General features: G+C 50.0%; 1 protein-coding gene across 3 annotated transcripts; it reads right to left on the bottom strand.

Moving 5' to 3' along the window:
- Positions 1 to 8,409: 8,409 nt before the first annotated feature.
- On the bottom strand, positions 8,410 to 11,467 carry LOC308645535 (CD209 antigen-like protein C). 3 transcript variants are annotated; one of them, XM_081287739.1, is made up of 8 exons: positions 11,359 to 11,467; positions 11,130 to 11,210; positions 10,942 to 11,040; positions 10,483 to 10,539; positions 10,174 to 10,251; positions 9,804 to 9,955; positions 9,223 to 9,335; positions 8,410 to 8,869 (listed from the first exon to the last, which is right to left on the bottom strand). In XM_081287739.1, the coding sequence occupies exons 1-8, from the start codon at positions 11,396 to 11,398 to the stop codon at positions 8,728 to 8,730; spliced, it is 762 nt and encodes a 253-aa protein (XP_081143865.1). In that variant the 5' UTR covers positions 11,399 to 11,467; the 3' UTR covers positions 8,410 to 8,727. The 3 variants fall into 3 exon arrangements, with proteins under 3 accessions (XP_081143865.1, XP_081143864.1, XP_081143863.1); XM_081287738.1 differs by having other exon boundaries at positions 11,313 to 11,431; XM_081287737.1 differs by having other exon boundaries at positions 11,130 to 11,233; positions 11,313 to 11,408.
- Positions 11,468 to 13,169: the final 1,702 nt, after the last annotated feature.

Raw genomic sequence — 13,169 nt, 5'->3', positions numbered from 1 at the left:
TGCCGCCTCTGAGGAGAGAAGCGAATTGAATTAAGGGGAGCGGTGAAGGACGAGTGTTTTTGCCTATTGAAATGAGAAATCCAGTTGATCAACACGTGAAGGGGCCAATAGCGAGTACAAGGGGGTGTGTCTCTTAGGGAAGGCTGCGGCACCGAGGAGCTCTAGGCAGAGGCCGCCAAGCGTTAGGCACTAAGCCCCGCCCAGAGCCGAGCTTTCTGCCCAATAACGGGACGTCCTGCGATGTCCATTATTATCTACCCCTGGCAACTGTTTGGGGCGCTATGAAGATTGACATTTAGGGAGCCAATGATACTCAAGGAGGGCGGGAAAGTGACACTCTTTGACCAATAGGATTGTGAGACTGTAGTGAGGTTGGTGTCCAGGGCTGTGAGGCTTGAGAACTAGGTTGAATGAAATGGGGGCGTGGCTAAAGGTGGGCGGGGCCCGAGTCAACGATAGGGCGGGATCAGATAAGGGACCTGCTCCGGAGTTGGATCTCAGAAGGGCTGTTGCCAGAAAGCGCGTGTTTTGAACCCTTCTCTGTGCTGTGGGTGGGGTGATTGGTTTGGGGAGAATTGCATAAATAGTCACACCCGATCCATGCCTTAGTCCAAGACCAGTTAAATATCTTCTCTGAAGCTCAGGTGTGCAGCGTGTTGCTCCATCAAAGTTCCAATGGCTGTGTGATCACTTTACACAGCCCTCCCATCCCCCACACTCCCAGACTGATAGCTCCCCACCCCCAGGGGGAGGTAGGACATAGGTCAGGTTTTCCCGGGTCCTGTACCTAGGAACTGCTTATAAAAGTTTGATGAGTGAATGAATAAATGGGCTCATGATTCTTTTAACAGGGAAAAAAAAATCCAATGAACAGGGAAGGGAAGGCTGGGGGTGGGATCATATAGTTAATGACAGTGATCTAGACTTAGCAAAATGGATAAGTTTCCACTCCAAAATGCAGGGTGGGGCAGGGGAGGACTATGTCATAGAAGAGAGGGTGACATTATAAATTAGGAATGGGAGATGCAAATGGGAAGATAGAAATGGGAACCATCCTTTTTCCAGGGTGGGGGATGTGTCAGGACCTTCTGTGATCTGAGGTTTCAACCTTCTGTATAGTCAGGGGTCTCTCTGGTCTCGAGAGCAAAGTCTGATATCCACACCCACTCTTGGCTTTTCTCCTTTACCTCCAAAAACTTTCCCTCCCTCCCTCCCTCTTCTTGTATATGTTGTACCTATTAAAAGTCTAGAACTGTTAAGAAAAGCCAAAACATTTCTAAAAACTCTGGTGGTAAAAATAAATATAATGCATTCCTTATCCCCTTCACATTCCCAAATCCCCTTCTCCAATTAAAAAAAATCTGTATCTACCTCCTGTTCAAGCCAGATTAGGTACTGGGCTTCTAATGCAGAGTACCAAGTTGAAGTGAATCTCAATGGCATTGTCCCCTGATTCCTGAGTGGACCTAGGCAGGGACTGTGGACCCCATGGATAGGTTAGTGATCCTCATGGTATTAAGTCGGGAGGGCAAGAATGAAGCTAGGATTTGGTGGGTGCCAAGGAGCTGCAAGGAAACAATTCTTGAGCTGGCTGTCAGTGGTGCCTTAGTGTGGGGGTCAGAGGAGCCATCTCAAGGGCCACCAGTAGGAGAAATTCTTCCCAGCAGTGATGTGCCAGGAAAGAATAGTTTGGTGTGAGCCACAGCTTCCCAGGAACAGAAAAGCCTGGGACCTCTGGTACTAACCAGGATGTGGAGATGGAGGGGTCTGCAGAGGCTCAGGTCTGGGGAGGGTGTAGGGCCCCCAGAAAGAGGTCGTGGCCAGTTAGTTTTTAGGGCCTTGCCTGGAAGACAAGAAGCAGTTGGTGCCTGGGAAATAAAACCCAACACAAGGAGGACACACAAGACATTTGGCCCTCTCCTCACTCTACTGTGTCCACACACAGGATGGTTTTATTCTGGGGATACTTTGGTTCTGTTTAGATTAGCATGAGTGGGGAAAAAAAATCCAATGAATTTGTTGAAAAGATTTTTCAATCATAAACTGTATTTAGCCCATTAGATTCCTGGATTACTTTTCTAGTTAGTATGATGAAACCATTTTGAAACATTTTCAAGTTTCATTTTCAGTTGATAGAAGTCATTTTGCTGGGGTGACACTGGGGATTAGCTCAGTGGTCTAATTCACACTAGGCAAGTGACCATGGGTTCAATCTCTAGCACCACAAATGATGGGATCTTGCTACATTGCCCAGGCTGGCTGGAGTTCCTGGGCTCAAGCAATCCTCTTGCTTAAGCCTCCTAAATAGTTGGGGCTACAGGTGACTGCTGGTGAGCTCAGCTTGTCTACAGAAGTTTTTTTTTTCCATGAGCATGCAATGGGAAAATGCAATGTTTAGTAAACTTTTGATGCATTAGTTGATCTTTTTTAAAAAGCTTGGTATATTTGTATTTTATTAAGCTCTTATACTGTGGAGGCAGTGTTTCATTTTACTAACTTAACTTTTTCTAAAATCATTGCTTAAAAGAAAATTAAATTGAAACCTGGTGCAGTGGCACATGCCTGTAATCCCAACGGCTTGGGAGGCTGAGGCAGGAGGACTGCAAGTTCAAAACCAGCCTCAGCAATTTAGCGGGGCCCTAAGCAACTTAGTAAGACATTGTCTCAAAATAAAATATAAAAAAGGACTGAAGATGTTGCTCAATGGTTAAGCACCCCTTGGTTCAATCCCAAGTACCAAAATAAATAAAGAAATAAATAAAATAGATCAACATACAATTGTACATGTTTATGGGGTATGGTATGATAATTTGATATAGGATAATATGTCATGATCAAGTCAGGGTAAATAGCATTTAATTTCCTCAAATATTTATCATTTCTCTGTGTTGGGATCTTTCAAACTCCTCTCTTCTAGTTCCTCATAAAATATATAACAGTTTGTTGTTAATTTTCTACTGTGCTATAGAACACACTAGAACTCATTCCACCTATCTAACTGTATTTTAGTACTTGTTATCCAACTTATTTCTTTTTTTTAATATTTATTTTTTTAGTTGTAGTTGGACACAATATCTTTTTTTAAACAATATATTCTTTTTTTTAAGAGAGAGAGAGAATTTTTAATATTTATTTTTTAGTTTTCAGTGGACACAACATCTTTGTTTGTATGTGGTGCTGAGGATCGAACCCGGGACGCATGCATGCCAGGCTAGCGCGCTACCGCTTGAGCCACATCCCCAGCCCCTGGACACAATATCTTTATTTTATTTATTTTTATGTGGTGCTGTGGATGAACCCAGGGCCTCGCACGTGCTAGGCGAGCGCTCTAGTGCTGAGCCATAGCCCCAGCCCTTATCCAACTTATTTCTATCTCGCTTCCCTTAATTGGGATGCTTTGTTCCAGGTTTTAACGAACCGTTAATTCTACTATTGTGACTTTTTCTGGGTGTATGTATGTGTCACTTTGGAGTCAAATTTTGCGTATTTAACTTTTTTTTAAAATAATATTTTTAGCTGTAGATGGACACAATATTTTATTTATTTATTTTTTTATGTGGTGTTGAGAATTGAACTCAGTGCCTCACAATGCTAGGCAAACACTCTATTACTGAACCAAAACCCCAGCCCGCATATTTAACTTTATTAAAACTCTTGTATTAGGTGTTTGGTAGTATCAAATTCTACTACAGTCAAAAATTTTTTTTTCTGGGTTAAACTTTGGATCCAAATTCTTTTTTCATGATTGCTGATCAACGTGGACATGGAGCTCTTACTTTCCTCCAGTTGGCAAAGCCTCCCACAAACTCCTCTTAAGATATGGAGTCTCTTTCCCTATACTTGAACCTGAACTAGCCTTGAGTCTTATTCTAATCAACAGATTGCCTCAGAAATGATGCTGTCTCATTCTGGGCCAGGGCCTTAGAAAGTATTGGTGGATTTTTGCTCTTGCTGCTGTTATTTCAAAAAAAAATTTTTTTAAAGAGAGAGTGAGAGAGGGGAGAGAGAGAGAGAGAGAGAGAGAGAGAGAGAGAGAATTTTTAATATTTATTTTTTAGTTCTCGGCGGACACAACATCTTTGTTTGTACGTGGTGCTGAGGATTGAACCTGGGCCGCACGCATGCCAGGCCAGCGCGCTACCGCTTGAGCCACATCCCCAGCCCCTATTTCAAAAATTTTAACTGTAGTAAAATATGTATAACATCAAATTTGCCATTAACCCTTTTTTTAGCTTATTTTTTAGTTGTAGTTGAACACAATACCTTTATTTATTTATTTATTTTTATGTGATGCTGAGGATTGAACTCAGGGCCTCGCATGTGCCAGGCAAGTGTTCTACAGCTGGGCACCCCCCACCACCATTAACCCTTTTTAAGCCTACGGTTCAATGGCACTGGTTGTGTTTACAAGTTGCACAATCACAACCACTATGGAAACAGAACCCTGTAACATACACACTTTCCCTCAGCCCTGGTAACCTCTGTTCTACTTTCCATCTCTACCAGCTTGCCTATTCTAGATATCTCTTTGTTAGTCAGTATTTCGTCACTGTGACAAAATATCTGAGAAAATTATCTTATAAGGAAAAAAGTTTTAGTTTGGCTTCTAGTTTCCCAGGTTTCAGCCTTCAGCACCTGGGCCTTTGGGGGACATTTCAAGATCCAAACTATAGCACACATATAAGTAGAATCAACCGATATCGTCTTTCTGTGTGTAGCTTGATTCACTGGCCACAATGTCATCAAGATTCATCCATACTGTAGCATGTATCAGAACTGCATTTCTTTTTATGGCTGAATAACACTTTGTTGTATGTATAAACCACATTTTGTGTGTTCATTCATCTGCTGATGGACACTTGGGTTGTTTTTGCGCCTTGCCTCTTGGGAATAGGGCTGTGATGAACAATGACACACAAGTATTTCTTTGACTCTGGGTTTTCAGTTCTTTTGGGGTAGACACCACGGAGGAGTATTTATGGTCATATGGTAATTCTATGTTTAGTTTTTTTTGAGCAACCGCAGAACCATTTTCCACAGTGGCCTTGCCATTTTACATGACCACCAGCAACGCCTGAGGGTTCCAATTTCTCTACAACCTTGCCAATATTTGTTCTTCCTCATTTAAAAAAATTGTATCTAAACTGGGCATAGTGGTGTGAGCCTGTAATCCCAGCTACCCAGGCAAGTTGGAGGCCAGCCTTGGCAATTTAGTGAGACCCTGTCTTAAAACAAACAAAGAAACAATAACAATGCTCGAATTGAGTCTGTTCAGGAAGATATAATAAAATATGATACACTGAGTATCTTATAAATGACAGACATTTATTTCATTTATTCACAGTTTGGAGTTTGGGAAGTCCAAGATCAAGGTGGTTTGAGTATCAGTGAGGACCCGCTCTCTGGTTCACAGATGACATTGTCTAGCTCTGTTCTTATGAGGTGGACTGGGTGTAAGAGAGCTCTCTGGCACCAATCCCATTGATCACTGATAAGGACTCAGCCTCAAAAGCTAAGCTCCTTCCAAAAGCTGAACTTCCGAACACTGTCACTTTGGAGTTAGGGTTTCATCCTTGAGTTAATTTTTACATATCGGGTCATTCATTTCTGGACCCTGAATCCTTGCCTACTGATTTATGTTTCTCCTACAGCAGAACCACATGACTTGGTTATTGTAGCCTTGTATTAAGGTTAGGCTGATGATGACTTTTTTTTTTTTTGGTGGTGGTGGTGCTGAGGATCAAACTCAGGGCCTCATTCATGCCAGGCAAGCACTCTACCAATTGAGCTACACCCACAACTCCTTTGTATTAAGTTTAGAAAGTGTGAGTCTTCCAACCTTGGGATGCCTCTTGTAATTTTACATGAATTTAAAGATTGGCTGCTTCGTTTTTGCAAAAAAAGACAGCTGGAATTTTGATAGGGTTTGTACTAAATCTGTCAATAGCTTTGGGTAGTATCTTAAGAAAATAAGTTTTCCTGTTCTTCATCCAGATGTATACGGCATTCCCTTTAGGTGCTCTTTCATTTCTTCCAGAAATTTTTTTTTTTTTGGTAATTTTCATTGTTGTGGTTTTAGTGTTTACCTCCATGTTTAAATTTATTCCTAGATTTACTAGAAACTATTGCAAATGGAACTACATTTATTTATTTTGCTTAATTAAAAAATTTATCTGCAGTCATGGGGATGGAATTCAGGACCCAAGTACATACTAGGCAAGTATTTTACCACTGACCTACATCTACAGTGTTTTTTAAATTTCATTTCAAGACAAGCTCTTGCTAAGTTTCCCAAGACTGGCCTTGAACCACTGATCCTCCGGTCTCACCACACCCTGCTTTAATTAAATTGATTTTTAAAATTGTTTTCTTAGTTACCTTTTGGATTGTTCGTTGCAGGTATATGGGAATTCAGCTGATGTTTTTGCTGTTGATATTGTGTCCTGCAACTTTTTTTTTTTTTTTTTTTTCTTTTTTTTTTTTTTTTTTTAGAGAGAGAGCGCGAGAGAGGGAGAGAATTTTAATATTTATTTTTTGGTTATCGGCGGACACAACATCTTTGTATGTGGTGCTGAGGATCGAACCCGGGCCGCACGCATGCCAGGCAAGCGCGCTACCGCTTGAGCCACATCCCAGCCCTGTCCTGCAACTTTGATGAACTAGTTTACAGCTCTGTAGGTTTCTTGAGGATTCCTTAGGGTTTTCTATGTATAGTGTCATGCAAGTTGAGACACTTTAGCATTTTCCTTTCAAGTTTGGATGACACTTCTTTTTTGTGTGATTGCACTTCGGCACAATTCCCCAGCTCTCCAGTTTGCAGACGGTCTGGTGTGGGACTTCTCAGCCTCCATGATCATAGAGCCAACCCCATGAAAATAACCCCCAATGTATCCTATTGGTTCTGCATCTTTGAAAATACCGACAGTACACTCAACTTGTGGTTCTAAGTTTCTACAAACAGTTTGGGCTTTCCGATTTGGTTGACTAGACCTTGGTTGGTTTCCCACTCAGTTCCTACCTTGGCTCCTTCCTCTGACCCAGCTGCCTCCTGTACCCTCAGGATGGCTCCACTTCTGGAGAAACTCAACCACCAATCTAATCCAGGCTGCCTGTGCTCCTCACCTCCCAACAGCAGGAGATTGCAAAGACTCATGATGACAGCAGTTTTCAAGGTCAGGCAGAAGACCAGGAGTCCATGAGGGAGATGGGGGTGGGGGTGGGGGAGCATCCAGAGAGCTAGGAAGAGAAGCAGGAGGGGAGGACATCAGGGGAGTCCTGGGAGACAGGAGTTGCAAGCAGAGGGAGAGAGTAGCCACCCTGGACGTGGAGGAAGACAGAAGAGAGACCAGGGTGTGTTGGTTTCCCAGGTGATGGTAGATATCATTCTCTGTTGGCCATTTAGGAGAGTGAGGGGTGGGAGAAGGTGTGAGGAGCAGGTGCAGGCAGGAGTGAGGAACCCTTTTTCAGGAAGTTTGGCGACACCTAGAGGACTGAGAGAGGATTTCCCCTAAGAAGCAAAGAGCTCACCTGGGTTCCTAGAAGTCTCAGGAATGCCAAGAGGTGAGGCTCAGCCCTCTGCCTCAGCAGGGAGTGGGCCTTTGGGGCTGTGGCCACAGCTGGCTCTGGAGCCAGTGTCCCTGCAGGGTGATGCTGTGCGGGACACACCCTCCTTGCCACCACTCTCAGGGCTGCTGGGTGGAGGGGGGCTGAGGCTGGATGTGAGGGATGTGAGCAGATGTAGCTGACAATGATGTGTCTCTCCAGACTATGGACAGTGTTGGGCGGAGGGGGAGGGGCATCCAGCTGGGCACAGGCCCAGACCCTCCTGAGGCCAGGAGGCAGGAAGTGTGGTCTCTGCCCTGTCAGTGGGTGCCTGAAGTCACCTTGGGGGTCTGGTGGTGCTGTCCAGACTGGAAAGAACCAGGGGGCTGCCCAAGGCTACCTCCTGCGCATGGCCCACTGTGGTGTGTGCTGAGAGTGAGTGAGGGGCCAGGGAGCTCCAGGCTCCAGAGCTGTAAGAGAAAAGGTCTGTGTTTTAACTCACTAGGCTTATGGAGCTTGTTGGAGTAGCCACAGGAAACCAACACACACACACACACACACACACACACACGCACACCTGCAAAGAGTGATTTTTTAAAATAAGTGCATATGAAGAAAACCATAAAATTTTACCAAAAGGCATTTTTAAGGGACCTGAATGAGTAATTGGTATATGAGCGTTCGGTGGATGGAGAAGGGACGTTGTCAAACAAACCAACCAATGCGGAGCAGAGGGAGGGATAAGTGAAACACACAGTAGCAGAGGGGGGGGCTGAGAGGGCAACGCCTAGTTAATGTCACACACATTTCACACTGTGGTGTTTGGAGGAGTGGCGAGGGGACAGAGCATGCGTTGGATGGAGCACATCGTGTGAACTTGCTTTATTTCAGTTTTTGCAGAGCGGGGGTGGGACACAGGGCTTCCCTGATGCCAGGCAAGCGCTTCCCCTTGAGCCGCACCTCAGTGTGACTTAGCTAAGCGGTGTCACGGCTGGGAGGAGGTGCCCAGGCCTTCCCTGCAAGCGGAGGCCCGAGCGGTGCCCCGTGGAGGGCCGGGCTGCAGGGAGGGAGTCTCAGGGCTCTGTCAGGATGCAAAGGCATCAGCAGGACCAGCGGGCAGCGAAGGGACAGGGCTGGAGGACAGCCAGCGGAGCGCCCCCGACTCCGTGGACTGGGAGCAGGGCGCTAGGCGCCAGGGCAGCGGGCGGAGGGCCGCTCGCAGATCCAGAAGTTCTGGGCGGTACACTTGCTGTCGTTCCAGTCCTCCCCGAAGAGCTCCACGCAGTCCTCGTCTCCGGCGTTGTTGGGCTCCCCGTCTTTCCAGTAGCTGCAAATTCCATCAAGAAATCCATGAGCCCAGGGCCACCAGAGCCCAGCCCAGCCACCCCAGGAGCTGCTCCAAGAGCTTCAGCGCAGGAAGACCCGGCTAGGGCCAGTCAGTGCCGAGGAATCCAGGGACAGGTTTTCCAAAAGGTGAGCGCCAACCTCACCTTTGTGAAAATCACCTCCAGAAAAGGAAAAGTGCAGGTTCTGGGGCCCCAGGGCGGCTGCTGGGACCAGGACCCCCCAGGGAAGGACGGTACACTACACCAAGTCTCTTGAATGCTTTCCACCAAAGCGTGAGTTAGGGGTGGGGTCCTTCCCCTGCCCACTCTGCACCATTGCCTCTGGGGAGCTCACCTGAGCTGGAGAGGGGTATTGTCCACCCAGTACCAGGAACCTTCATTGTTGCGGTCACTGAGGCCGATCCAGGTACGCTGGCTCTTTCTGATGTCCCAGTACCCCAGGAATCTCTGTAGAGGGGGAGCATCAGGAGGAGGACCCCTTTCCCTGTCTGTCTACATTCACACTGTGCTCTGTTTCCATGGAAGTTCTTCCTGCAGTCTAGCCCAGAGCCCCTAGTCAAGTTGTAGGCACTGGAATGTATGTGCAGGCTGTGGGTGTGTATCGATATGCACACACGCATGGAAATGTGCTGACATGTCTCAGCTTGGAGTTGTGTGCAGGAAGGGATTGAGCCTGGTCTCAGGGGTGCTCTGAGCTTCCCTTCTGTCCATGCTCACCTCTCCTGTGCTCCCTTCTCCTTCAAGACCTCCCAAGGCCATTAGGACACCTCCCCCTGGAAGTATTCCCTGACTGCATCTCCTCCAACCCTGCCCAGCTGCCCACCAGGCCTCCAACCTTGAGGGCCAAGGAGGGTGTGGGAGGCCTCTCCTGGACCCGTTGGTAGCCCAGCCCCAGGCCAGAAGCTCAGGCAGTACCTGCTCTGCAGCGTTGTTGACGATCACCAGGTGGGCCCCCAGGTCCCGGCAGGAGGAGACGGAATTCTCCCAGGTGCCCAGGGTCCGAGAGAAGAGGTAGCAGTTTCCCTGGAACACCTCCCAGCCCCAGGGGCAGGGTCGGCACAGGCCAGCTGGGGAGGGGCAGTGTGGCTGGGACATGAGGCTGGGCTCCTGGGACTCCCTGCCCTGCCCCAGCCCTGGCCCAGGGCCCGGCCCTTATGTTCAGCTGTCCGCTCAGTCTGCAAGAGACCCCGGAGCAAGGTCCCAGCCCTGCCCTGCCCTCCTCACACTGTAGCCAGTCCCTCCTCAGACCCCCAGCTCCCTGCTGACCCAGGCCCCTGATACCTACCCAGGGAGGTGTTGATCCAGGTCAGCTGCTGACGGACCTGCTCCAAGCCCGAGAGTACCTGCTCCTGAGAAGCAGCCCCTGCAACAAAAGGGGTTCTGCTGTGTGTTTCCGCAGAGAGGGCCCCATGCAGGTGTCCTCTGTGGATCTCACAGTGACCACAGGAGCCCCACTTTGCAGGCCAGAACACTGAGCCCCAGACACTTGCCCAACATTGCCATCACACATGTGTCCCTCCCACAGCAGTGGCTTGCCCATGTCACACAGCCATGAAGCCCTCTCCTGCTCAGGACCCTGACTCCAGCCCCTCACCCAAGCTGCTCTGATGATCCTGGACCTTTGCCTGCGGGGATCCGGGGGTCCTGGAAACTGCAAGAGAGAAGAGCATACCCCTCCTATGAGCACCGACTGTATGCCTGTCCCTGTGCCTAAGCTGCACACAGGGGAGGATAAGTTCCATAGCCCAGATGAAGAAACAGGCTCAGAGAGGGACATTAAGCTGCCCATAGCCACACAGGAAAGGATGTGTAGCTCTGATGTCCCAGCCCAAGTGGGTTAGGGGCAGGACAAGGATTATCCCAGAGGGAAACCCCAGGGGCTGGAGTGTAGCTCAGTGATTGAGCACCTGCCTAGCATGTGCAAGGCCGAGGGATTGGTCCCAGCATTTTCTGGGCACTGGGGCAGGGAAATGCGGGGGGGCAAACACACATCTAAAAGGAGCCCAGAGTCCCACCCCCAAGCCCAGCAGATAGAGCCCCCTCCCTGACTCACCTTGAACCAGGGTGGTCACCAAGAGCACAAAGCAGAGGCCCAAAGAGCTGAGAAGCAGCAACAGAATCCAGGGGAGTCGGGTCAGCCAGCCTGCAGGACCTGCAGATGGGCAGAGCTGGGCTTGAGGGACAGCTCTCTGCTGGAGAGGACCCCTTGCCACCCCACCCCTGAACCTGCCACCCCAGTACCTGGAAAGCTCTTGGGGCTCTGAGTGAGCATCTCGGGGTCTTTCTCAGTGAATCTCTGGCCTCCGAATGTTGCCTTCTCCTCTGAAGGGAGCAAACACTCTGAGCTGAGCGTGGAGGGCCAGGGCTGGAAACTCAGCCACCTCCCCCAGCCCAAGCTGGAGGCCCCGCTCACCCCCCCCCCACCTGAGGCTCTGCCTCCCCTGCAGCACCCAGGGAGGTCCAGCCTCACCCGGAAGGCCCAGCACCCTGGGATCATGTTCTCCTGCCATCTTCTGCTTGGCTCCACTGCCCCTTTGGTCTCCCTCTGCCCTGAGGTTCTTATAGTGCCACCACCACCAGCTGGAGCAGCCTCCCTGACTCAGGGAAAAAAGGAACAGGGTGGAGGCCCCCCCCACCCCGGAAAAGTGTGGGGAGAGATGAAGCGCCTGACACAGCGAGGAGAGGGGGCTCTGGGTGGGGACAGGAGCTGCCAGTGGCACTGTTTCAACCCCCATCAGCACTGGAACCTGGGCCTCACCTCAGGGCAGCTGGGTCTCCTGGCCGGGACCTGGGTGGGTGCTTCTTCCTGGGCACGGGTGAGGGTGGAAATCTCGTGCTCCAGTGGAGGGTCCTGGCCATCTCCGGCCTTAAGATCTACAGACACTGCTTCTCAGGGGGCTCAGGACATGGCCAGCTCCAACTGGGGCAGGGGAGCCCTGACGTCCAGGGCCATGTGGGATCTGGCTTTGTGGGTGCTGCCAGAGTGCTTGGGAAGCTTGTCTGGCCCTCCCAGATGACAAGGTACTGTGGCACTTCCCCTGGTGCTACCTCCTGGGCTGTGCCTTGTGCCAGCTGGATGTCCACAAACCGCAGAAGACTCATCCCGGTGCCTGTGATGGAGCCTGACGTGCTGGGCAGCGCTCCGGATCGGGCTGAGCACAGGCAGAGCCGGCACAGTCCAGCCACACACGACCCGACCCCCACACCCTGATGGACAGCAGCAACCGCCCCTGATGGTCTGTTGGGCTGCCCTAACGGAGCACCCCAGCCTGGCCGGCCTATGAGCAAGCCCAAGATGGAGGTGTGAGGTTTAGTGTCCAGCGCGGGCTGGCCTCTGATCGGCAGACGGCATCTTGTCACTGTGTCTAGGTGTGTCGGGGTGGGTCATGGTCTCCTCTTTGTTATAATTAATGCATTTCTTTGAGGTGAGAAGTGTATTTTAGGGCTGGGGTGTAGCTCAGGGGAGAGCTCCTGTCTAGGGTGCGCGTGATCCTCCACTCAGTTCCTGGCACTGAAATCCAGACCTGCACACGTGAGGTAAGGAGGGCGGGGCGAGCCCAGCACAGCACAGGCTGCTGCCCTCCGCTGGACCACGCCCTCCTGTGGCAGCCGCCAAGCTCCGGAGCATCAGCCAGGAGAGCGCGGCTGGGACCATCAGGCTGGAGCAGGGCATGGGACCTGGGCCACGTCCATGTCCCGGAGCTCCGTCCCAGCCTCGCGCTCCATGCTTGATAGCCACAGTGGACACCAGCATGCTGCTGTCCATCTTCCTCGTGGACAGTGAGCTGGGTGATGGCCTGGAGTCAAGGGTGTCTCTTGGGAGTCACTCGTCCAGGATATTTTGGCTGCCTCTGGAGCTATAGGGTCTTGCGCCGCCCAAAGTGGAGTGACCTTCCCCTCTTTCCTTCTTCCTTCCCTGGCTTTGGACGCCTTTCAGCCCTGCCGTGGGCCTGCAGAGCCTTTGCGGTGGCTGCAGAGTGGGGAGGGGCAGGAGTTTCCTTCTTCGCCCTGGGCTCCATCTTGGTGAAATCCTGGGGTCTCTTGGGTAAGGGTAGAGTTCCACCATGAGGACTCTGTCCTTGTGACCCAATTTCCCATCAAAGGGCCCCACCACCTCCTCATACTATCAATTTGGTTGAGGGCCAGGATTTCAAGGATTTTAGGGTGAACAATTATTCCACAAACCATGGCTTTAGCCTTGGTCTGGTCCCACTTCTTTTACGAAAGAGGATGAGCAAGGGTTATCCTCTTCCTGATGGCGTCTAACCTAGGGCCCTCCCC

This window comes from Spermophilus citellus (assembly GCF_964194105.1).
Source record: "Spermophilus citellus genome assembly, chromosome: 3".
In the NCBI taxonomy this organism is placed as follows: domain Eukaryota; kingdom Metazoa; phylum Chordata; class Mammalia; order Rodentia; family Sciuridae; genus Spermophilus; species Spermophilus citellus.
This window is presented reverse-complemented; position numbering and strand designations above follow the sequence as displayed.